Source organism: Thunnus albacares, chromosome 14, assembly GCF_914725855.1.
Source record: "Thunnus albacares chromosome 14, fThuAlb1.1, whole genome shotgun sequence".
NCBI classification, from domain to species: Eukaryota; Metazoa; Chordata; class Actinopteri; order Scombriformes; family Scombridae; genus Thunnus; species Thunnus albacares.
Window position 1 is genome coordinate 14,876,065 of NC_058119.1, and position 26,582 is coordinate 14,902,646.

Consider the following 26,582-nt stretch of genomic DNA (forward strand, 5'->3'; position numbering starts at 1 on the left):
AAAGACAAGATTAACAGTACTGAGAGTGTGTGAGAAAAACACACATTATGTCACAAATGGCATTTAAAAGGGGAATAGAGGCCTGATTTCACCTGTGAACGCACACATATCAATCCATGCAAATAGATACTGCAAAATTAACGGGGCACTCGTTACACATGAAGTTCATCACAAGGAGTACTTCGACTCGGCATGTGAAAACAGTAAAGCCCTCCAAAGTTTGAAAAAAATAAACCAATGCTTCCACTGGCTGTGTATGTGTGTGTGTGAGGGGGGGACATACATCTCAGCCTCTCGCAATACTTTTTAAAATTCCCAAAATAAAATTGGATGTATATCCTTCGAAGTTATTGATTTTAGAGTGCATGAATATCTGCTAAGGAATTTCTATCATTATTTATCAGATTCAAATGAGTGTGGGAAGGTGTTCACTGCTAACAATCTAAATTTTAACCCTGTTTTATATGATTTTTACCTGATAGTCAGATTTTAGCCCACCTTGGGTGTAAGCCAACGATAGCCTTTGATACTATATCTAATGAAGTCAACCTCTCACTCGGAAAGGTCTTTGCTGCCCGTACAGCATAACCTCTATACAGTATGTGCTTACATACTCCTATAGCCTGTATGAAAGTTAAAGCATTATGAAAGCCCGGAGAGAAGGCAGTGGGGGTGAGCATAAGGAGGTGCTGTCGTTTGAAAAGGCACTTGTTTATTGTTGGAGAGCAAGTATTTATTTCATGCCTCCACAGATTGTGGGTAAGGGCAGAGCCGGCTCAGTCAGCCTAATTAGAGAGGTGGAGAGAAAGAGTGCTCTGCCACAGAGAGCTGCTTCGCTCGGAGACTCAGTCCTGTGAACCCTGAGAGAGCCCTGAGACACACTCTCACTAGCACACACACCCACTGAGCTGTTAAGTATTGGCTCACAGGCAGGAACACCTGTCTAGTCTAGTTTAATTAGTCTGATGTGCAACAGTGCAGCATCAGTTACAATGGAGTGATGTCACACACAGAACTAATAGGTATATTTTTACCCTTAGCACCCCCCATTTTACTTTTGCTGTTTTTTCTTACCTCTCTCTTTCCTCTCCCTGTCGGCCTCGGATATCCTCTGATTTGGCCCGCTAATAGGGGGTCTGCTCTTCCTGTTCGGGTTTACCAGTCAGGGAGGGACCACTATCCTGCCACCCAGTCACACCATCACTGGCACACACAAACATCTCAATTACAGCTTCAAAGTTTTACACGTGTGCACGCAAATAGACACATACTGTATGTAACGTATGATTTTTTTTTCACCCTGTTTGGTAATCTGCATATGAGTAAGTGTTTTTACGGTTGTGGTTGATGTTGCAGTTCGAACCTCCCCTGTCATGATTGTAATTTTTCACGTCTATGAATAAACCTTGCTGCCTCAAAAAAGGTGCCCACTGAGGTTTCACTTGAAAACTGAAAATACAGTTTATCAACACAACACCCTGAGGCCAAACTTTTCCATGTAGCTAATTTAGTCTCAAATCCTCCCAAAATTACTCAAAAAATAAACATCTTTCAAACATGTAGAAAGACCTTAGTAGTCATTTGGATGAATCCTAAATCGGATCAGGACCGAGCACTGAAGTGACCTTTGCTAGAAAGCCATAAACAGGACTTTTCCTTCATTTTTTATCTGGATCTACCGATGAGTCAAATTCTTTATACTTTCTATACAATGATGATAGGTTTGAAGGTAGTAACATACTCCTGTGCAGGGGTGGTATGGTATATTCTCATCAGTCACGTTCACCATGGCTACGGTGAGGCTGGGCCTATTTTAGTGTTGGTGGTTTGCGGCCATCTCAACAAGGAAATATCTACCCTGTGGTATAAGGAGCTTCTTTAAGACACTTGGAACTTGATGTTTGAAACTATTCTGGAACCAAGACCTTCCTGTTGGTTACATTTACACACGTTGCCCCTACTGTTGTGCAATGCTCTGAGTGTACAGTTGTGTAAAGCATGATCAGCCAACCAGAGAGGAGAGTTGGTAAGACGTCCAATCACATGATATAATAATGCAAATGAGTTTTGTAATGTACGAACTCAATTTTTTTTTGCTGAAACTGGTCAGTCTAGTATTGCCATAGACTTATTTGTCAAATATCTGACACCAGATTGACCATCTGATTAATTTCTCTGTGACAAACAATAATCCCATGTTTTATCAAAGAGCTCATTCAGCCCTGTTTAAAAGTATTCACCCACAATCATACACATGTCAGCACAGACAGAAACACAGGCTCAGTCAAAATGATAAGTGGCAGAGGAAACCCACTGCTTATAGATATTTTTAGATTTTGAACAGTGTTGGATCATTATCGTGACAATTAGATTGCAATCTAATAAACCAGCTTTACATTTTACTATTTTAATTAGTCAATTCTTAGTCATATATGAGAGAAAGAGACCTAAAGGGAAAGAGAGCACAGCAGGAGGGAGGGAGGCAGGGAGGGATATAGGGAGAAGGAGGGAAGAAGGGAGGATTGACTAGGGAGAACATTTAGTAGACACACTCCTTCACTCAGTCACTCTCTCCTAGTCAGTGACGTCCACGACTGCAAGCATTTGCTGCCTGCCAGGTGAGTGAACTTTCACCCTAACTTCTCCTTTTACATTTTTTTTCTTGATAAAAGATTTTGTTCTATCTTTTCTAAATTGCTTAGTTAATATTGTTCTTATTATATTATTTTAATAGATGCAGCTATGTACAAGTGTAACAGGTGTTTCAAGGGCTGAGATGGATCGGTTAATCTTTTCTCTAACTTGAAAAAAATCAATTAGAAATAATATTGCCAATATTTAAACATTTAGAGGAAATATTTTAAATAATTTTTAAATAATTTTTAAATTATTTCAAGCTGGTTAGTGTAGTGTCTGGATTACACTGTAACAACAGATACATATGGCTTTGTATGATATATGAGTTGGGCTCTGTTTTTCTCAATATGATTTACTGAGGTTCAGTCTGAATAGTCTCTTTGCTTGTCGTTGGTTTGTTCCTTTATAATTTCATCATGACAGCATACTAAGATTTTGTGCATTTTGCGGCCAGCGTTGTGCTGTGGCCTGCGGTAATTTAATATTTCAGTCAGTGTCTGTCTCCACCACTGCGTTCTTGTTTGGTTCTTGTTAACTTCCAGTTAGAACCTGCCTTGTGTTTCTGTCTGGTTTGTTAGCCTTGGGGGGTGTTTGTTCACGTGAATTGCAATACAAAAGTGCACTGCTGCATCTCTAATTATATGCCTATGTTTGACATGAGTGAAGAGCGTTCATTTTATGCATTTTGTTGCCTTCTCTTGCATCACTGCAAAATTACTGCATTGGCTGAAATCAAATGTGGGTGTAGAAAAGCAGTCATGCTTTATCTCTGACTGTTAACAGATAAACTGCCACTGTATCAGCACATCAGTCATCTTTGATAAGAGTGAGGATGCTGGTGGCTGTCAGTGAGTTGACAATCTGAGCTATTTTGTCCAGACGATGTCACCGTTGGTCTGTTAAATATCTAGGCCTCTCTCTCCCTGCGGGCTGGCTCCTTAACTTGAAGAGAATTACTCAGTCTTAATGCGCAGTGGTTTGTCTCAGGATGAATCTAAAATTGATAGATGTTTCCCATCACAGGCAAATGAGCCTGTAGTTTAACTGAATTTTTAACTGAATACCTAATTGACAAGCCAGTTAAAGACTTCACTTGTCAATTGAACACGAAATGAATTAAAACAATTAGAACACGGGTTGATTTAATAAAAGTGGTACAAATTAAATCAAAGTTTTTCAACCTTTCCCTTCAGACCCCCTCCTCTCTGTCACGATGACCCGCACCTTCTGCTTGAGCTGCTGCCTCCTGCTGCTGCTGCTGTCTCTCTCCTGTCCCGCTCGTGCTGAACCTCGGCGGACGACGTCTTCTCAGCGCAGGGCGGCTCGCGCACCGGCCGCCAAGGTGCGTCTGGCGGGCAACTTTGCACGAGAGCCGAACGAGGGGCGCGTGGAGGTCCTGCACAACAACACCTGGGGGACTGTCTGTGATGATGAAGTGGACATCAAACTCGCCAACGTGGTGTGTCGAGAGCTGGGTTTCCAGGGTGGTATAACGTGGGCGCACAGCGCCAAGTATGGAGAAGGAACGGGTGAGACTACTTTCGGTGCCAAATTCAATTCAGCCACTTTTCTGGTAGTCAGAGACTGTACTGAGAAAGGTCAAATGACACTGGTAGGCCAAAGCCAAACTGGCTGAATGTGAGTGTTAACAAAATGATAGGTTTTCACTGCAGACATTTTGACATGTGGTAGCAGGAAAACCACAAGTTTAACAAGGGCTGCACTCCATTTAGTTTACTAGTTTCAGGGTCCCACCACTGTGCAAGGCTTACAGATAGCCTATTCTATAGTATTTGTTAGCTACACCTGCGCTTTTCATGCTATTACAAGAAATATCTGTCCTGAAAAAGGTCCATTAGACTCACATAGTCAGTTTATTAGATTTAATATCCCTATGATAGGCAGCCATATCGGACCAGTTTATCCTAACCTGTTTTTTCCAAGACTTCATGCTACACTGTCCTTTCCCAGCAACACACTAAGTGCATAACTTCATGAACAGACCACCAATTAAGACATCCAAAATAACTAGCATCATGAAGTGACAAAGATAACTTGTTTTGGGATTGGAGCCTACATCTCGTTAAGGTCGCCCGGCAGGCTGGCAGAGCAAATATATGGGCTGAAAAGGGGCATTTGTTTTAGAATAATGACAGCATAAGCTTGCCAGAGTTGTGCAACACTCGCTGTGGTTCATAAACATTCTTTACTGCTGCTTTTAAATCCAAATTAAAGAGAAGGTTGAGTGGATTCAAGGAGCAGGATCTACTGTACCCTGCCTTGTAAAATACTGTGTATCTACTGCTAAACACACCGCTAAGGTGCAACCTTAAATCAGTCTGCCAGTAAAAGTCAAGTGTTAGGTGTTTAAGAACTGATTTGGCCCTCATGTAGATGCAATGCCTAGTCTGTCTATTGAAAAATCAATGAAAATCCCAATGAATGTAGTAATGAATTGTTTATCCTTTCACAAGGCCCAATATGGATGGACAATGTACGCTGTGACGGCTCTGAGAACTCCTTGAAAGACTGCAAGCACAATGGCTGGGGTGTGAATGACTGTAAACACTCTGAAGACCTGGGAGTGGTGTGCACCCCTCAGCAAAGGCTGGATCAGACACACAGCAGAGGCCAAACCAATGCCATCAGGCCCAATGTTAGCCCTGCACAACAGTGGCAAGGCCTCATGGCTACCCGCAGGCATCCAGGATACGGAAATTACGGAAATGGACATCCATATGAGGTGCCCAGGTTACAGCGACATCACCATTTCCAGGTACAGCAGCATTCTTCTGATAAACACCACCTGACAGGTAGCTGAATTTGTGAGCTATTCTTTTATAACAGCAGATGTGACATTCTCTTCCCCTAAGGGTCACAGTAAGGTGCAAATCGAGGAGGTACGTCTTCGGCCCATCCTCATGGCTACCAAGAAGAAGAGCCTGGTCACAGAGGGTATGGTGCAAGTGAAGCATGCTGGGAGATGGAGGCAGGTCTGTGACTTGGGTTGGAGTCTCAACAGCAGCAGAGTTGTGTGCGGGATGCTTGGCTTTCCAGAGGCTGTCCAGCACAATGTCAAAACGTACAAGTGAGTATGAATCTTTTCCTGCAAGCTCCACTGAGAACAACACAATTGACCTTCATGAACTCAAGTTATGAGATTGGCTGTTCACTGTAGTTCAGAAGGGCAACATACTATGCCATTCATCCCATTGTTAAATGAATAAAAACACATCCTCAAAAATAAAAAAAGAACAACAGTGGCACCCCGTTTAAAGCTGCATTGAATAAAGGCCTTTTGTCGAGCTTATCTTCCTCCCCCAGCCACTTCTTCCCCATGTTCCCCTTTTCTCCCCCTCCCCTCCCGTCCTCTCCTCAGCCTCAGGATGATGATAAAGGGATCTCTGTCCCCTCTCTCCTGCCCTTTCTTTACACCTCTCTCTAGGTAAATCACCTCTGCTCACCTCATTGCCTCTCTCTCACTCTCTCCCTTCGTCTCTTTCCGATGCTATCTTCAGCATGCAGCTCCCAGACAAACAGCCCCACTTTTACTTTTAGATTCCTGTGCCGAGGTGTAATATCACCGCTGATTGTGCTGTAACTGTCCCATTGATACCATGGTGTGCAACTGAGGCAGCTATTGGAGAGCGGGATGAGTGTCTTTGTGAAGCGACTCGTCTTATTGGCAGGACAGCCTCTGCAGGCTTGAGTCAGCCATGCATCTCTTCACTTTTACATCTTCCTCCAACAGTGTGTGTGACATGCTGCCAGTGTTAGTGTGTGTATGTGTGTGTGTGTGTTTGTGTGTGTAACAGGGCTTGTCATTTGAAATTTGCTGATACAGTAGCAAACTGTATCAGTAGCAAAACAATACTCCTTGCAAGACTTTACTTCAGGGAACATAGAAACAGTTTTTATTTAATAATAAAAATAATGTTTTTATTTATAAGCTAAACCTCTTAAGGTCATCTGTTTGATTTAGTCTGAACATGAAGCAGCTATTAAAGACTATTTCTAACTAAAACACAAACACAAAAAACACACAAACAAACAAAAAAGCAGCAAGAAGTATTTGATTATGAATAACTTAACAAGAATAAGAATCTGACCAAGTATTCAATCCCAGTTTTGTGTACTTTTGGTAATTTTTTTGTTTAAACATTGTTAAGGTTCAATACCCAACCCTAGCGTGTACACATGCATACTCTTGCGCATACACCGCATTGTATTTAATATATTGTGTTTAAGTTTCTCCTTTTGCCCTTTTGACACAAATCTGCACTTCCTCTCCTGCTGAAAACTGTGACAGTGGTTTTTGGAAGGGTGCTACTCTTAAACCGCGGGAGGACCACACATAAGCAGAGGATTACTCCTGTGCTATTATAAGAATGAATAATGTCTGACCATTCGCTGTCCTCAGTGAATGGGGGACCCAGTTGGATCTGGTTCCTGGAGAGCTGTTGGCTCTAGATGATTCACAGTTAAGCTATTCCTTTTCTCTCTTGGCCAGGGTTAGTGTGACTCAACTGGCGACAGACCGCAACATCTGCTCTGTATTGTAGGTGCTGGATTCCTCTTGCTGCTGAAACCTTGTTCCTATTGAGGGGGTAACTTATTTGTTTTATAGACTTTATTCACTTTACAAACTGAATTTGTATCTCCGCTGTAAAGCTATCTCCGCTGAACTCTTTTATTGGGAACACAGTGACGCTATAACTTGATTCTGTTGTTGGAGGAGGGCATCATCAGGCATCATATCTACAGCAATAAAAGGTCCTCAGAGTGAGCTGTCGCTGAACAACCTAGCCTGACTCTGTACACCATCTGTATGGGATCATTTATTAGAGCACAGCTTCCCCGCATTGCAGGTGTGATGACTCTCTTCGATTTTCTATCGCAGTACAGATTCACCACTTAATGCCAAGAATGGGAGACGGGAGCACAAGTAATAGTTGAGTGAGGAGTCAGATGGGTAGATTTGGCTGCAACATAAGAGATTTAACTGCTCACCAAGAAGAGAGATATGACAGAGAAGGACAGTGCTGCTGTAGCTTGAAGGGCTTGGACTGAAGCCTGCAGGGAAGCAGCTCACCGACTGTCTCAGGGTGTTGTTTTGAAATCCTCCTCTAAAGAAAAGGATCTTAAATAATAGCACTCCTCAAGCTCTTTTTGTCTCTGCCCTAAGCCACAACAATGTGGATGATACTGTTTATGCAGCATATCTTCTACATGTACAGTGAAAAGTGTGGGAAAGCATTATGTTGATTTTCTATATTTTAAACTATAAGGCTCTGGCATGAAGCGGTTGTGACTTGATACATCTTGGTTTGCCCATCATGGGTATGACCTGGTGTTTTGCTGTAGCCTCAGGCGCTATATTGGTCTGAACCACGATGATGTATTTGTGTCCAAATCAGTACCTGTTTTCTAGCACCACAAATGCATATTTGTTCTTGACTTCAGACTGGTTCAAGGTGTACACATGTCTCAAAATATTAAATGCCAGTGTTATACTCAAGTTATTTTACAGTATTTGGTTTCTAATGTCAGGATGAATCCTTGTCTGTGTTATCGTATTGGGATGTTCATATCTGACAGCCAGTAACAACCAAAAGAATACTTAGAGCACAGGGAATGCTGTTTCAGCCTGGATTCATGGGTAATTGTAAGGACTGCACTCTGACTGAAATTACTGCTGTAATTATAATTACAAAATGTGAGCAGAGTCACCAAGAAACTATATGGTGTTCAGTTTTTATGTAACACCTTCCACTGAAACGGGTGCCAGAAAAGCTTAGTATTGTATTGCAAATTTAGACCAAATTTAGCCAGTGACACTCCACCCTGTTTCTCCACCTTGCTCCAAGTCTCTCAGTCCATTCTTAGAAATCCTGGACCCTGCATGTCTCTCGGCCGCCTGTGTCTCTTGGATGAGACTCTGGAGATGCTGTAATTACAGGTTGGTCAGCACTGAGGCTCTCTGGGGTTTCTGCTGAGAGTGAAAAAACACCCCCAATTATAGCCGTGTGTGTGACAGAGAGTAAGACAGAGTTGGCAAAGGTGGAGGAAGAGAGTAACGAGAGAAAAAGGAGATGGAGGCAGAGAACAAGAGCAGCAGTCAGATGAGCCAGATTTTCGCTTGCTCGTGTGAAATATGTCCAATTACAGCTGCAGTTTGCAGTGAGGGCCGCTGTGTCAGCAGCTGTCTGTCTTCCTCTGTCACCGTAGTGATTTGGGGACTTAACCCGGCATTTTCTGTTTAATTATGTTTTAGCTGAAATTTTTTTAACGATGAGGGTATGATTTTCAGGCCTTTGGGTGACATTTTGTGTGACCGACTTTGGTTTTCCTATCTGATCTTCCTAAATGACCTTCTCTCTAATTTATTTTCCCATCTTTTAATTTCTGTATTCATGCCATGGGCTCTTTTTGTGGTTTGGAACAGACTGTGGAAGCCGGCTTTCAAAACCAAGTTGAAGCAGAGTGATTTAATCAGCTCATTCTGGTCTGCAAGATCCTTTTCAGATTGGCTTCACTTATGCTCTATAAGGAAATAAAATTCCCTCTCTTGTCCTTCTTTTTCATTTTTCTGTAGCTGAGTATTTAGTCCACTATGGAGATAACTTCTTGATGTGACTGCAGAACATATTTTCAAGCATCTTAATGCTAACTGCTGAGCTGAATAAGCCTGTTGTAAACCAAGGTTTAGTAGTAATATACTTTAGCATATTTAGTACACCTGATATAGGGCATAAAAGGCTCATTGTTTTCAATTTTACACTTTTTTTTTTTAAAGAAGCAGATTAAACCAAAACATTATACTTTTTACCCTGATTTTATGTCTCCAAGCTCCCAAAACTTGTGTTTTGTGCTGTTCACTGCAGTTTAGAGTAAACAAGGTCTACTTTTGGCAAAAACAGCTCAGACTGTTCCTCTGGTAGTACAAATGGGAAAAAATGTAAATAAGCTGTTGATGTGAAGTTAGTTCTTTTTATAATCTTTGCTCCCTGATTTTGGTATCATTGCTTTTTGAGACATATCCTCACCAATCTCTGATTAAAACATACCAGTGATGTTATTTTTTAACACATCAGAACACAGTAAGACTTAAAGCCAGTGAGCAGTGTGAGGGTGATGAAACCCAAACAGTGTTGTAATACTTGTCTTTTTAAGAGGCGGGTGGGATTCCCTATCATTAGCCTCTGTTCTCTTGGCTCCACAACAAGTGCTGGTTAAGCAGGCAATGTTTGGTTAAGCAGGCTGATGAATGCTATGGAGGTAGAAAACTAATACTGTGGCTGTTTGTTAACTGCATGAGCACACAGCTGTGGACCAATGTTCCCATACTGCTTGTGATATTTATTACAAATACATGCTGTCATATAGACTCAATTATATTCTTCATAACCAAGAGAAACACTGAACTGTTAATTATATTTTTTTCTATATTAACAAAGTGCTTTGTATGCATTTTGCTATCTTGATAAGAAATGAAACATCAACAAACAGTGCTTTGATTTAGTTAAATGAAAGACCTGAAGGTATCATTTATAGCTTGTTAGTGCCTGTTTGTTTCTGAAGAGGGAAAATGGTTAGCTTATCGGTCTGTGGTGAGGTCACAAACAAGTCATATTTGCCTCATGGGAAAATGTGTTTGTACGTGTGTGGATGCTCCTCAGTGTCTGTCCTCGATGATATGTTACTGGAGAGCCACATGGTAGACGCATTGAAGATATTTTACAAGTGTAGTTCAAGACACAGTAAAGAACAAGTGTTAAATTCTATACAATGTGTCTCGTGACATCACATATGGCTTTATTTAGCGCCATGCACGTGATTTATAATGTATGCCTTTATGAGATTTTTCTGCCTCATCAAGTGAAATGTTTGATATAGTCTTTAGTGGTAGTAAGCAAGACGATTTAAGCAATTGAGATTTCTTTTACAGATGTTCATAAATTACATTGAGCTTTTCAGTGCTGCATTTGTACTTCAAATGGGCCTCAGCGACTAGCTAAAGTCCATTTAAAAAGTTTCATTTAAAAATAGCATCTGCAGTTTGCGAAACACCTCTATTTGCTAAATAATTGCTGAAATGAAAGTGTGCTCATTTTCTAAAACTAATTAGTAAGTATATTTCCTTACCAAATACTAATATGTTTGATGAGGGATTGTTTATATTTTTAACTACAGAGCGAGGAGGTTTCTTCTGGCCCATTGGTGCTTACAACATCAGGAAACAAGTTATTTTGTCATTTTGGAGAGTGTACAGTCAGCAGCCCATGACCTCACGCAATCATCTATATAACACTGCGTCAATGACAATGCGTCTCTTGATTTCAACATCCTCAGTTTATTTTTAAGACTTAGCTTTTCGGGAAAGTCTGCAGTTTCATGTCAGAAATACAAACATTTACTTTCCTGTGCTTTCAAACAAATATACTCAGAAATGTTTGTTTCTTTAAAGGGCAATACCACTGAAATCAGCATTGGAGTATGTTTTAGTCAAGTTTTCTCACCTTGTCAGTAGGAAAAACAACAAAGAACCATTTAATCCTCCGACACTTGTGATGCCATGCTGATGCACAGCTCCAAAGAGGAAATTAAACTTGGAAAGATTTGGTGATATTGGCCAATAAAATATCAGTCAGGCTATATCAAGTGTATCATATGTATCTCTACAATGGTGTGTGTATTTTGCGATGGTTTAAGGACACCCTGGCATGGTCCGTGTGGCATGTCTGCTTGGCTGTTTGTCTGCCAAGAGAACAGAAGGCTTTCCTCTCCACTGCTCTCCCGTGTCAGCCAGCCGACTTGGTGCATAAATCTCTATTCTGGTATTTCTCGGACGTGCCAGAGTTTTTGTTTGCATATCGTGCTTGGTCAAACCCTGTTTTCCCAGAAATGTTGTACATCACTGATGTTGAATGTCATGATTTTTTTTTTTAGTTTGTGGCTTTGGAGGTTAACGACAGAGTTCAAAATATCCAGTGTTTATCTTGTTATAGTTCTTACATCCTGTAGTTATGTACAAATCTCTGTTATGTTACAACAAGCAATGCAAAAGTCGTGTAGTAAAAAGGCACATGTTAGATTAAAAGCAAAAACTAATTTGAGTTGTACCGTTGCCTTATAGCTCAGGGACATATGACACACCGGTCACTTTCTCTAAACATAAACGCAGCAAATAGCAAACAGCCCACATTCCTGATGGAAATACAGCCTACTGAACTTATAAAACAAGAAAGAGAGACAGAAAATGAACTTACTGAAAGGGAACAGGCACAGTGAATTCTCTTGAATTTTGCCAGTCATTGCCATCAATACACCTAATTTTAACACTCACCACAAAGCCACATGCACAGCTCATTGTGGTTTTATACGCAGAAATTATATTTAGACCAGTATGATTCATTTTTTTGATAAAGTCAGCGTCTGAGCAGCAACTATTTTAGATAATTACCAAGCACTCAAGTAAAAAGCAAGTCTATGTATATGTGTGTGTGTGTACAGCGATTCACTGTGGCAGAAAATTCTCCTGTTTGGCCAGGTTACATATAAAACAAACAGCAGATGCTACAGTATATCTTACAGTCACTCCCTCTTTGCATCAGAGTTTGGTTGCTCAAGTCACCTCACAGGGTGATTTGTGTGTGTCCCAGAAACCTCAGTAAATACACAGACCTGATAGAACTAACATCCATCTATTCTTTGTTGTTTTATAGGAAAATATGGGATGCCAAAGTTGCAGATCCTTCAACAAGGTAGTCATGTTTATTTACATTATTTGACCTTCTGAACTTGAACTTTATTTAAGAATGTTTGACCAAAAATGGACTTCCTGCTCTTTTCTAGACTGAGCATTATGGCGAAGAAGAAGGGATTCTGGGTAGAGAAAGTACACTGTCTGGGCAGCGAGAACAGCCTGTCAGAGTGCCATGCTCAGCTGTCAATCCCCCGTAGCCCCACCCCCTGTAAGAATGGGAGGCATGCAGTGGTCAAGTGTGTGCCGGGACCTCAGTTTGCTCGCATCTCCTCAGGAAGACCCCAGGCCCCTTATCCAGTTGTGGTAAGATATAACAAAATTAGGCCTACAGTAGCCCAATCATACAGTGTTTGCATGTACTGTTCTTACAGATAAGCTCAACTATACTCTCTTTTGCTGCTTTGTTCAGCCTGTTCGTCTGAAGGCCGGCCCCAGGCTGGGTGAAGGTCGTGTGGAGGTGCTCCGAGATGGAAAGTGGGGGACCATTGTGGACCACATGTGGGAAAGAACTGCAGCCAGTGTGGTGTGCAGAGAACTGGGCTTCGGTACTGCCAAGGATGCCCTGCATGGAGCCTTTATGGGTCAAGGTGAGAGAGATCACTGCTGGTGCTCAGGACAAAGGCTTCTGCACGACTTAAGCTTGAGTTTCTGGAAATCTTCCCACTTAATCTAGTTGTTTGGAATCTGCAATGTGGATGTTTGAATGTGTTTATCGTGCGTCATGGTCTTCCGGAGACGAAAGGGAGACTTTTCCAGTCTTTTGCTTATCTTAGACACCGCACCCCGTCTGCTCTGACGGATCAGATAATGTATGGGCATGTGTGTTTGTCTGTCTGTCTCTGTATGTTACCTTGTGAAACTGCAAATGTGATGATTGCAGTATCTCCAGCTGTGATTACGTGAGTCCTTCGCCAAGGCTACCAGCTGCCCAAACACCATGCACATGTGCATACACACACTTACACAAAAAAATGTAATACTATAAGCCACAGTGGTTTACATTGGCTTTTGGTAACTAAAGTAACAGACATAATCTTGCTAGCTTCAAGCAAGCTTTTTATTCACTCACTGAGTGCTGTGGTCTTTTTCCTTCGATTTCAAATTTCCAGCTATGGTGACGCACAGATTCAGTCTGTATCCAGCTGCGCCAGTGGTGTCCCCACCCTTACAAGATGTGAGAACAGCCTACCCAGGCCTCAGGATAGGGTGTACTCTCTAATCATGTTGATCAAGATGAAATGTGGGATGACAATCTGCTGGTTTAGCTGTTCACTTGATCATACAGAGGATATTTTTGTAAGTGTTGGAATAGTCCCTTTTACCTTTCAACTTCTTAAAGTGGGTTTTCTGTAGATGATGTCATTTATGCTATCTTCCTTTTTGATGAGTCTAACAGAACTAAAGCTGGCTCTTCTAAGGAGATTTTACAAACATATAACCGTATCGTCTGGTTTCAGTCGGTACCTTTACTCGTCGGTTCAGGGTTCGGGTTCATGGTTCATGGTTCCAGTAGTCTGAAGCAGAGGTGTTTAATTGCCAGGGAGGAGCCAAAAAGCCAAAAAGCGTTCAATTTTCTACCTTAAAATAGATTCTCCTGCCCACAAAGCTGCATTTGTGTAAGTGCACGCGTGCACATGCCAGCATGTATATTTTGCATGTGTGTGTGTAATAAAATCAGTCTCAAAATTATAACATTAAGATGTGGCTCCGCAGCTGTAGTTTGGTTTGACAAATGGCAGGTTTACCCTCTAATTTCACCTCATATTACTCCTGTCTCGCTCCTGGAAATGCAGGTTTCCTATACTGTGTTTCCTGAGTTGGTGATTCACACACTTACTATGCACGCACATACATACGTTCTCTCTCATTCTTGCTCTCAGTCCAAGACTGGCACCCACACGCATACATGCAGACACACAGTACTCTCACTTTCTGTCTGTTTCTGTCTTACATATACATTGCCATTGCAGGAGGATTGGACATCAAAGGCGTCTCACAGCTTCTTTTCTATAACATGCAGCCTGTTAGACGTTTTACTGTGACATATAATTTTCCATGTGCTTGAAGGCCACATAAACATAGGTCCATGTATCATTGAAAAAGGCCGAAATTATACTCTTTAATAGAACAAACTCTCACTGAGAAAGAAGTCCTGAAAAAGTAAATTGTTTTAAATGTAGTTTTGTACCTATTTTATTTGCACACACAGTTAATTTCTATTTTAAATCATCATATATTAAAAAGCATCAATATTTTGAGATAGCCAGCAATACAGTCTTCACATCACACTGCATAACACTCAGGTTCACTTGCTTTCTGTCAGCACTTGAGAAAAGAAAATCTCCATGATTTCTATCAAATCTTTCAGCCAGAAGTCTGTAGCAACAAGACCCCACAGAAGAGCATTGAATTATTTATGATGATCAAATGTGATAAGGTGATAAAGGTCGTGGTTCACTGGCTGGTGGACCAGAGAGGGTGGCAGAGATTCTGGCTTTGAATGTGGCCTCACCCATCAGATTTGATGGGTGAGGCCACATTCAAAGCATGAAACACTTGCTTGCACATATGCACTTACCTGCAACTGCAGTATACTGGCACACACACACACACACACACACACACACACACACACACACACACTCATAAACAGTATAAGTATCAGTTTACAACGTGTGCATCAGCTTTGAAATCATGTTGACAAAGACACACGATTTTGATTCTGGCTTCTAACATCTGAACGCCCACAGGCAGAGCTATTTACAAACTGACGTGATTTTAGCACTTGGCGAAGAAACAGATTTGTCCGATGACAGAAAGTTGCTTACAAATCTTAGAAAGAGACGTAGCATGGAAAGAAAAACACTACGGACACAACATTAATGTGCCTAAAATGGAGTTTAATTTCAGAGAGTAAAAGAACAGGGTTTCCCTCGTAACCACTAACCAACTATTTACGCTATTCTCAACAAGAATGTGACCGATTTTACCCTGTTTCCATCCCTTAAACTCAATTTTCTAATCTGTCCAAATGATCAGTGTCATCTGCCAGTTCAAATTATGCGGTAATGAAGCTCGACCTATTTCTTGTAAATACTACTTTTAAGATACCACATTTATATTATGCCTCATTATTGCTCTCATAGCTGTATCTGCTGTTATATTGAAGTTCATGGTTTGATCATTTGGGAGATTGATGTCAGGGAGAATGAAAGTGAAGAAAATATTCTAAGCTCTGTGCAAACTCCATCTGCCAACCATCTAACTCCCATCATCATTGCATTTATCATCACCATCAGCGAGTTAAATTACAGGGACAATGTTTCTATTTCCTTTCTTGACCAACATTGTTATTTTACCGTGTAATTTTACCCGTGAAGTACAGTTTGCTATACATACTGTACATAAGGGAGTAAAACACCCAAAAAGCTTGTGTGTTTGTGTGCATGTAAAGTCTGTGTGGCCGGTTCCTTGGAATTTATTTTGGGTTTTCGTGGATTTCCCAAACTAAAGTTTAAATACAACATGTCAGTGTTCATTTTGAAGATCCCTTGAGGGGGCCCTGTGTTTGTCTTGATAACTTAAACAGTGGGAGTTTGGATCTAGCTTGTGGCCTTCACCATACAGATAGAGGCGGAAGTGGTTTAGATGTGTCTTTTCCTAAGTATGAACCCACGCATGGTGACCAGTATGGAACCAGGCCTTCAATCTACCAAAACCAACACAGAGACAGACTGAATTAGGCTGCAATCTGGTCTCTGCCATTTCAACCATCTTCCTTTTCACTCCTTTTTCTCGGTTTTTCTCTCTTTCCCCCTGGTTATGTGGTTATGGTTGTATTTATTTCAATGCTGCCACACTCCCAAGTTTACAGTTCATGTCTTTTGTTTTAAGAAACAGAAACCATAGTTTGCCCTGTGTTTTCATTTACTTCCATCATTGTGACATCAGCTGTTTACTTTCACAAAATCTCTAGTGTTCTTTCCACCATTTCCTATGTTGTTCAGAGATTATCTTGTTTTAAACGACAAACGAATACAAGTGAAAGTCTTATTTAGTCTTGTTTTGTTGACACAGATTTGGCCTCGTTTGATCACCCAGGGTGGTGGACTCTGCACAATGTTGTTGTTGTTTGGCCCAAAGCAACAGAATGTTGGTAATGAGGTGTGACAGATCCCCAGAGTAGATGGTGGTGGTACTGTGGCTTGGCTGGCAGGAGCATTTTGTCATGAGAGATAGGAACTTCTTAATGTTGGTTTGACGCTGAGGTAGAGAAAGCGTATTTATGTGAAAGAAATACAGATGTTCACTTGTGTGTGTGCATGTCCTTTGCGTGATAAAGTCTGCTAATGCCATTGTGTCCACGTTGGGTGGCCCCAAACAGGGCGCATGAAATATTGCCCTTCAGTTATGTCAATGGTGTTGTGGTATTTTCCTGCTTTATTTTTGTCAGTACAGTCTTTAAATCTCCCACATCTCCTTCTCCCTCTCCAGGTACAGGACCTATCCATATGAACAGTGTCCAGTGTATGGGGACAGAGCGCTCCATCCTAGACTGCTATTTCCAGGAAGTCCAACCGTGGACATTCAAACACAGCCAGGATGCCTCAGTACGCTGTAACGTCCCTAAGACTGGCATAGAGAACACGGTATAAAAACTACACCATCACACCATGTACATGTATCAGCTTCAACTGATAAAGCATTACTTTTTTAATCCCTTTAATCTGATGGATTTCCAGGTGCGGCTGACTGGTGGTAGAGTTCCATCGGAAGGCCGTGTCGAGGTGTTGATGGAGGTTGGGGGCCGTAAGCGTTGGGGCTCTGTCTGCAGTGAGAACTGGAGCATCGATGAAGCCATGGTGGTGTGCAGACAGCTGGGTCTGGGCTTCGCTGCCAGTGCACATCAGGTACTGTAAGAATCCACCTGACAACAGTCTATAACTGACAAGGTGGCAGCAAGCATTTTGTCATTTTGACTTTGATTGTGGCACCACCCCTGCAGCAAATCAGGGTGATTTAGTAAATGCCAGAGTACACCTCCACAACTTTCCTCAAAGTTGGATCATCACTGTTAAAGATCTTGGACATGATGCCCTGAATGAACAAACAAGATAGCACTCCCACCTCTAGACCAATCAGTGTGGTCAGAGGCATCATTCCTCCAAGATTTGTCAAAATCCTATCAGCAGTGTCTGACTTATTGATGAAAGTACAAACAAACAGATGATCAAACAAATGAACAGATGGAGGCCAATCCATAGTCACAGCCCCTGAAGTCAGTGTGGTGGACAATAAGCTATAATACTTCTCATTAATAAAAAAAAAAACACCCTGACAAGCTGTCTTGTGACCCCACCCCCGCCTCTGCATCCAACAGGAGACCTGGTACTGGTCCGGTGACCCAAATGCAGCTGATGTGATTCTCAGTGGAACTCACTGTGTCGGCACAGAGCTTTCGATTCAACAGTGTCGCCGCAACAACCATGTCCACTGCCCTCGGGGAGGTGGAACTAAAGCTGCTGGGGTCAGCTGCTCAGAAAGTAAGCCGAACCGTCTTCTTGTAGCTCTCCATCCCCTCTTCTGGTTCAAAACCTGTTTTAATCCAACATAACCTCTCACATCTGTCCTGCTTCAGCGGCACCTGACCTTGTTCTGGATGCCCAGCTGGTCCAGGAGACAGCCTACCTGGAAGACAGACCCCTCCACCTGCTGACCTGTGCACATGAAGAGAACTGTCTGTCTTCCTCCGCTGCCAGGATGAACTGGCCCTATGGCCATCGACGCCTGCTGCGCTTCTCTTCACGCATCATGAACCTGGGCAGATCCGATTTCAGACCCAAAGCATCAAAGGAGAGCTGGACATGGCACCAGTGTCACAGGTAGAGAATCCCACAAGGGTTTTTTGGCTGTGTTACTTTGCTTAGGTATGTTGCAATGGAGAGACCTGTTTAAATACTTACTATATTTGGGGTGTTGTGGTTACACATGTGGTCATTTTGTTCAGTTTGTTTGGGGAAACTGTGGTATAGAGTGTCCTGGATACAGGTGAGTTGTGGTTTTCAAAGGGCATGAAAGGCAGCCAAAAATATTCTGTCAAACACCTGATTCTCATACAATTTTTTCTTATACTTGCATTCGTGATATAACTACCTCCACACTGAGTAATTTGAGTTATATTTAATTTAATTGCATTCAATTACTATCTGGAAAGAAAACATATTGAAGTGTGATCTTTGTTCCAGTGCACGTACGGTTTTATGAGGGGTCGGCAGGTAGCATGCAACACAAGCTTAACATAAGAGCCTTTGTCTGTCACCAGGCTCACCTGGCATACTCTTAACACATTCCACTCTACCTCTCAGTACGCTCTGCTCAGTTACTTAGTTTCTTGGCAGATGACGAGAGCACTTTGAGGCCTGTCGTCACGAGAGAAGAATGACCCATTTGAAGCCCACAGTGTTGGCTGTGTGAGATGTGTCCCAGTGAGTTACGGGTGGCCCGAAACAGTGTTGTCATCTCTCCAGATCCATTAACAGCCCTGCAGCACGTGTCTGTGGAAATGACTGTTGAACCAAACCATTTACTACAGGTCGGGCATAATACAAAGGACAGGGTAGGCCACGCACAGTCAGGTCTGCCGCAGTTTGTTACAACAACACATCAGAGCTTTGGATGTGTGTTTCAAAGCCCTCCATTCACTGAGAATGAGTAAACAGCTCAACCAAGCTGGCGCTAAAACAAGTTTCTGTGAGAGGTGTTACGGTGACACCCACGCTCATGTTCAAGCAGTGAGGTCATTGAGCGACAAGCCAGTGTTCATTTAGTGTAAATGCACACACTCACGGAAACACACACACACACACTCTCACCTGGGCTTTCCCCCTCTGTCGTCTCAGGCACTACCACAGCATCGAGGTGTTCACGCATTACGACCTGCTGACTCTGAATGGCACGAGGGTTGCAGAGGGACACAAGGCCAGTTTCTGTCTGGAGGACACTTACTGCCCTGAAGGTAATGTTCACCACCATTCATGAATCCCCGAAAAAATACTCTTTTCCATTAGTGACAGGAAATTAATATCAATATTTCAGCTACAGCTATTCAGATTTTTACTTTGTGGTTAATGTATTAGATCGCTACTGTTTTTGTTTGTTTACTCTCCATTTACTTGTTATATCATGGATGAATTAGCTCATATGAAAAAGCAGCGCTCATATGTAGTCTAATGCAATTCAGGAAGCTAAATTCTCTTAAAATTAAAAGGGAGTGCTGAGCATTAAATGAGTTTGATGATGTGATTGATAATGTCGTTGTGGTGTGTGTTAGGACTCCAGAAGCGGTTCTCCTGCTACAACATGGGTGACCAGGGTATCTCTGTGGGCTGCTGGGATACTTATCGCCACGACATCGACTGTCAGTGGGTTGACGTGACAGATGTACGGCCAGGAGACTACATCTTCCAGGTGAGAGGTCATTTTATTTCTCTCACACCTGCAGATTGGCTTTAGTTCAAACTATTCTTTTTTTTTTTTTCTTTAAATCAAACATCAATAACTTTGTGTTTAAAAAAATAATCGTATTCCCTTGTTTGAGTTAGAAAAACTAATACCACTCTCATTTCTATTCCCCAAATACGAAGCTCCAGTCAGCAGTCAGAGCTAGGCTCTGTCCAAAGCTAACAAAGTCCACCCACGAGCACCTCTAAAGATCACTCATATAATGAGATGTTATAACTTATTTTTTTAAATCCATAAAAAAAACCAAAGAGTAAAAACGACATGATGTGGTTTTAGGGAGGATTATGTGTTGGACTATTTTGTGGCTAGGTGTATTGACTTCCTGGAGTCTTCACTGAGAGGTTTAAACAAATAAGATATAACATGTTGCAAATTTAGTTACATTGGGACAGAGTCAGGCTAGCTGTTCCCTGCTGTTTTCAGTGTCTATGCTAAACTAAGCTAAGCGGATGCTGGCTGTAGTTTCATATTTAGTGTACAGATACAGTGTGAAAGTGGTATTGATCTTCTCATCTAACTCTTGGCAGGGAATCTAATAAGCGTATTTTCAGGATGTCAGACTATTCTTGTGAGGCTAAAGATTTATAAGAAAGACGGTCATAGGCTCTGAAGGTGGACTTCCCCTTGTCTGGTCTCCGTCTATTTTAGTAAAACATCCTGACCTCCCTCAGTCCTCACAGTCCACCTCAACTGTCCCTCTGTCTGTCATTATTTCAACTCGGTCAATCGGTCGAGTCATTGTGGCTACTAGAGTAAAACACATCAAGGACAGTTCCCATTATCCTCCATCTTCAGTCCAGACTACTCATCCCACCATGGTATGCAGCAGTCTTCAGATCCTAGCATGCTGCCAATTACCTCCCAGCTGTGGGAGACTGGTTACAGTCTAACTCACTGTCTGATAATTACTGCTGTTACCCAGTTTGTCTGAGAGGTCACACTCAATCTTTGTAATTACACCTCTCTATTCTCTATTGAAGATGGATTTATTTAATTTACTTGTGATAGACATACCAGACACACATTTAAACGTGTGTGCAGACTGGATGTATTTTAAGCATGTTGAACCGAGTGACATTAAATGGCACATTGCTACAGCGCACAGCGTAGAGGCGGAAAGAAAGAATGAATGATGGAAGAACTACCGAAGGTTAAAAGGTCAGGAACATTTGAGATGACCAGCACTCTAGGAACTAACCACACTTAGCTGAGAGGAACAAGTGAGGCAAAAGAAAAGCGGAAAGTACGCCAAGCAGAGAGTTAGCTAGAATTGGAAAAATACAAAGAGCACTCAGAGCAGCTTTTTGTCTCTCCCTGCTGTGTCCTTTCATTTAACTAGTGAAGTGCAGATGATGCCTGACCTTTCTGATCCTGAGCTTTACAGAAAGATTCCGCCAGCCTACCCTTGAACCTTCCAGTGTTAATGAAACACACCAATTACCCAATAACCATTGCCTCCCTTTAGTGAAACAGCGCCTAGTCCCCCTTCCATTAGGAACGGCTAATTTGCCACCAAGGAATTCCTCATGCCCTGTTTTTATTTTTATAGCCACTTTCTCACTGAGCAACACACTCAGTGAGACCTCAGCAAAAGCCTCACACACTCAAGTCCAACACTGTAATTTACCCTGAAAAATTAAGAGATAGTTTTCACAAAGTTTTTTTTAAAGTTTTCCCCTTTTTTCTTAGTGTAGTTTGCGTCCTTTCTCGCTGTAGCCGTTTGTAACCTGTACTTAAAATGGGTGTAGCAGTTTACAGAGCAGCTATTAGAGTAAATGGCTTCTCATATTATCACCAGACCAGATTAGGAGAATGGTTGTATCAGCAGTTATAGAGCTGCTCTGCAAATAACAGACTATTAGCACAGTGTATAGCAGCACTCAGAATAAGTCTGATTTCAGACGCATAAACATGCTTATGCATAACTACCCTGTTGCAACACACTTAAATTTCAGGCTAGTTTAGTTCTTATTATTGCATACCAATGTTTGGTGTGAGGAAAAGAGCAGATTTCTCCTAAACTGTGGTACAACCACATTCCATGAGCCTCAGCTATAAAGTTGCGTAACCTCTTATGCAGCCAGTTATCATGTTTTGTGTGGGCAGCAGTGTCTTTGTTACATGTTTTCATACACACATAAAATATTTTACGATGGGCTTTCCTTAAGTATCTACCAGTATGTTTCGTGCAGTGCAAAATACAATTCCATATGCTCAGCTGCAGACTAGCAAGTGAACATCATTCCAACGTTGTGTTCATGAAAAAGTACTGTACTGTATAGCATATTTATCTTTCCAACAGAAATACTGTATGGAAAAGTCATGCAGCTTTTTATAGATAAATTAGGGATTGACTATAAAAACAATACCAGCCACCAGTGCAGTCAGTTTAATAACAGGCCCTCTAACAATTTTACATCCAACTGCTCTTTATTTCAAAATGCTTTCTCAGTGTGTAAAGAGAGGAGTCATCCCCTGTTTGTCCATGTCCCTGTCCAGCTGGAGATATACAATTAGATAAAAGTGAGAACAACAAAGTTGTAAATTCTCCCTGTATTCTAATTAACGTTTGTTGCGATGATGATATAAACAGCTGCAAGTAATAAGGTCGGACACATCTGCTGTTAATGATATCGAATCAGTCCTAAGTGTCAGCAGAGATTGTGTCCTTTTTCAGGTGGAAGTCAACCCCTCAATGGACATGGCTGAGTCTGACTTTATGAACAACGTCATGAGATGTCGGTGCAAGTACGATGGCCACAGAGCTTACATGTATGGATGTCATGCAGGTGAGAACACAAAACTTTTTCCTCTTTTTTAATTTCCCTTAATTTCACCTTAACTCTGTCACTGACAACCACATTGTTTTCCCTTAAAGGAGATGCATACAGTGCAGAGATTGAAGACCTGTTTGAGCACCAGAGGCAAATCACCAACAACTTTGTGTAGCCCGTCCCTGGGCCCAGTACGAAGGCCTTCCAGTGGGGCCCAGACACTTCTCAGGGTGGACTGAGGTTGACGGCCCCAGGCTCTTGGGACCTTAAGACCCACAATATCAGAGGACACGCAAAATGGCGCCTGTCCATCTCCTTGGCAGATGTGGATAAAATATTCATGAGCACATCACATCACATCACAGACGCGACCATCGCACAGACTCCATTCTCAACTCAAACAGCCAATGACAACAAGAGTGGAGCAGGTGCCTGTCAGTTCAACATGTTTTTTTTACTCTAGTTAAGTAAGAGTATATTGGATATTGGTTCAAACTATAATGTTTTTTTGTGAATGAGGACTACTAGTAACTTAAGTTAGTTATTCAAAACATATACGCATGAAAGACCTTAAAGTTGCTATAACTAATCTGTCGCAAAGACAATGGGGAAGCCGGTGCTGTTGGGAAATCATATTCCCAAGATAAAAGATATAAAAAAACTGAAAAAAATAAAATAAAATAATGAGTATAAAAATATGAGTTTACTTAATTTCTGTTGCAAAAAACAGCAACTAATCTAATGCACAAGCAAAAACTAGTATAATTTTTAGGCATTATTTTATCCAGACTCTATACTTATTGGATCATCTGTTAAGGTTGTACTCTTACATTACTTCAATATCGGTGCACCTTGTGAATACTGTATGTTATTATATAAACCTCACTAAGTTTCAGGTAAACAGTGTTGTACAATGCATTTTTGGGTATTTTTTTTAACAGTTAATCAGGTATTTTTATTGCTTTGGCTTTAACAAAATCATTGTTTTATGAAAGTTTAGTCATCCTACAAAGCAAAGATTTGCTTCTCATCTAGATTAGGTAAGAAAAGTTCAAATGGAACAAAGCACTTTATCTATTTAACATCAGTATTCTAGTTTTGCCCCGTACTTCTTTTTTTTCCCAATTAGCCACCGAATTCACATTTTAGGATGTTTATCCAAAAATTGATACATTATTGTTTTGACATGTCAGACAGTGAAATATAAGGTTTGTGTTAAGTTTTCATATGCAATGTACTATTTATTTATTCACACATACACAGCATATTCAGTGTCAGCTAGAGTTTAACTTTCATTTAAAAGACTGATTTTTTTTTTCTTTTTCTGACATAAATTAAATTTGGAGAAAAAATAATTTCATAGTTACAGAACATATAATTAGAAAACGTCCCCATGATGCAGATGAATAATTGTTGATTTATTTTATTTTAGTTATTAAAACAACTGTAAGTGTACAGTCGTTTCTCTTTCAGCCTCCCTGATGGGAGAGAAAACCAGCCTGACAAAACCACAGTATTGTGGTAGGCAGGCAGGCTGGGTTTTGAGAGCATATAAAAAGCCTTTTAATTATGTCTGTTTGGGTTAGACTTAAGGTTACGGTTAAGGTTAGGACTATAGCATGTGCTTTATAAAAAAAACACCATGGTATTGTTGCTTATGGAAGCACGGAAAGAGAAAGAATCTGCACTTTCATCTTTACGCAAACTGAAAGACAGATTCTGAGTTTCTAAGAGGTTAAGTTGAGGGTGACAGTGAATGAAAGAAAGACTTAGAAAGTGACAAAGAATGGGATTAAGTTTGGAGAAAGACTTATGCAGATATACACTTTTTACTACCAGAGCTGCATTTTTGTAGACCACAGGCAGGCATTTTCAGCTCCCCAAAGAGAACAACATGTTTGTCTGGGAGAAAAAATAAACTCCTCAATCCATGTACCAACACAGTAAACAGGGGCCTTATTTGTGCTAAACCCTTGGCCTGCTAAAACATACTGTGTTTTTCTACATCTCTGCTGAATAACTTTTAAGCTCCCCATCAAACAATGATGCAACTGCATTTCTTTATAACATGGAACTTGTGTTAATCATGTTGTTTTAGTCTATTCATGTGTTTGATGCGGTTGAAGATGGTTTTCTGATAGACAGTTTCAAAGACATGTCATAGAAAGGACGCGCCACTCATAAAGACAACTGTAGACGTTAATTCCTTTCACAGATTGTCGTCCTCCTCACTGGACCCTCTTAACTTTGACTCCATGAATAAGGTTTAGAAAGAATTGTAGCTTTTATAAGCATTAAAACCTGCATTTCAAATTCAGCCCCATCACTAAAAATGATAAAAAAAAATGTTGAAAGTCTAACTGAAGTGTTTGCTGATATGCTTTTCTGTTGTTTTGTGCTTGTGTACAGTTGCTATTGACATATTATTATGGTCTGTTCTATGTGTTATTTAAAATTGTATGCCATTCCATATCTTAAGTTGGTTCATATTCACTACACTCATCATATTACTGTATGTGCACCCATGCTGTAGTATTGGGATATTGTTTTCCATGGCCAGTCCTGCTTATATTTTGTCTTTAAAGCTGAGAGTGTGAGTGCTTATCTACAATCATATTCATAGAAAGCTGTGCTCTCAGGGACTTTGACCTCATCTACAGAGTAAAAAGAACATTTCATGTGATGTGATTTAAGTTACTTTTAGCTGTGATGCATACATGACGACGCCAGATGAACTGGGGCTGTTTGTTTGTTTTTTGACAGCACTCTTACAAAAGTAATCTGTACCCACATGTTTATTTTGCTGTTAAAAATGTAAGGTATGAAGGTGATAAGCTTAGTTGCATTTTTCCTTGAGGAATGTTGGGATGACTGTGGATAGACACTGGCTGGGTCAGACGCAAATATCAGTTAAAGAACAAATCACAATCCATTCATTCATCATTACTGTGAATCAATAAAACTTCATCACATACTAAGCTATCCTCTGCTTCCTGCCTCCTTCTTGTTGTAAATGTATGACTCTGCAGAATATTTGTTGATGATGAAGTGGCTCAAACTGTTTTCTCTATAGATGACTATAGATGCAGTATTACAGTATTATTTCCCTTTCCTTCCATTTTGCGGGAAGATCCAATCTGCCCCATCTGGTCAGTCAGTCTGGTTTCTGGGTTTTTAGACACTTACAGACCGGAGGAATACTGGACCTCTGTTTTACAAGGTTTCCCTTAAAATGACTAGACTACCCAAAGTCAACCCTTTCAAGCTGTTAGATTTTCTGTGACTTAATCCTTTGCAAATATGGGCTCTCATGGGAACCGAGAAGTTTCTGTAACAAAAATACACAAAAAGTGTCCAGGAATTAATGACTAAATTTAAGCATATCAAACCTTGTGGGAATGGGTGGAATAATCAGCTACGTCTGGAAAGGAAATTTACTCTTAACAAAAGTTTGATTTGATCCCGACTGACAAAATCCACCCAGAAAGAAAACAGCTGAGCTGTGAAGTGGTCGCTCGCTGAAATGAAACAGCTGCTGGGCAAACAGGAAAGGAGCAGATGAAAGCAGAGCACCTGGTTACACAGAGCGTACTCACACACATCCAGCATCCTTTCACTTTTAGCATACCATATTCCTATAAACACATATACTAAACCCATGTACAGGAGACTCCACAGGTTATCTCGACTCATATTAAAGTCTTTACGTTTATGTCAATTTTTTTTTTTGCGTGCAAAAAAAACATGCAAGGTGTAGCAAAGATAATACCACGTGCTCCTCATGCAGGTCTGCTTCTCTGGAACATGTCACTACCTTGGAAGAGTTCAAATTATCTCATCCCACAGCCAGACACTAGATACTAGTGTCTAGAACATGTTTAAGA

At 41.0% G+C, this 26,582-nt stretch overlaps 1 protein-coding gene and 1 long non-coding RNA gene across 2 annotated transcripts in view; one reads left to right on the forward strand and one right to left on the reverse strand.

Annotated features, from left to right (window-relative positions):
- The window catches only part of LOC122996818, a 22,780-nt gene extending 18,835 nt beyond the window's left edge, over positions 1-3,945 (reverse strand). Inside the window, exons 1-2 of the long non-coding RNA XR_006407085.1 lie at positions 3,862-3,945; positions 1,075-1,203 (exon numbers count right to left, since the gene is read on the reverse strand). This is a non-coding gene — a long non-coding RNA (uncharacterized LOC122996818). The remainder of the gene's footprint in view (positions 1-1,074; positions 1,204-3,861) is intronic.
- loxl4 (lysyl oxidase-like 4) lies at positions 2,542-25,680 on the forward strand. The gene is made up of 15 exons (XM_044372520.1): positions 2,542-2,618; positions 3,831-4,166; positions 5,112-5,413; positions 5,511-5,725; positions 12,363-12,401; positions 12,493-12,706; positions 12,813-12,990; positions 16,898-17,052; positions 17,146-17,313; positions 17,784-17,946; positions 18,042-18,285; positions 19,303-19,418; positions 19,734-19,870; positions 22,602-22,713; positions 22,803-25,680. Exons 2-15 carry the CDS (start codon positions 3,851-3,853, stop codon positions 22,871-22,873), a joined length of 2,430 nt encoding a protein of 809 aa, XP_044228455.1. The 5' UTR covers positions 2,542-2,618; positions 3,831-3,850; the 3' UTR covers positions 22,874-25,680.
- The last annotated feature ends 902 nt before the right edge of the window (positions 25,681-26,582 follow it).

Bases quoted from the DNA above. Each gene is read 5' to 3' on its own strand.
- loxl4 (XM_044372520.1), top strand. From the start codon at position 3,851: ATGACCCGCACCTTCTGCTTGAGCTGCTGCCTCCTGCTGCTGCTGCTG. The intron at 17,053-17,145 runs GTATAAAAACTA...ATGGATTTCCAG, and splicing joins AGACTGGCATAGAGAACACG to GTGCGGCTGACTGGTGGTAG. The intron at 19,871-22,601 runs GTGAGAGGTCAT...GTCCTTTTTCAG, and splicing joins CAGGAGACTACATCTTCCAG to GTGGAAGTCAACCCCTCAAT.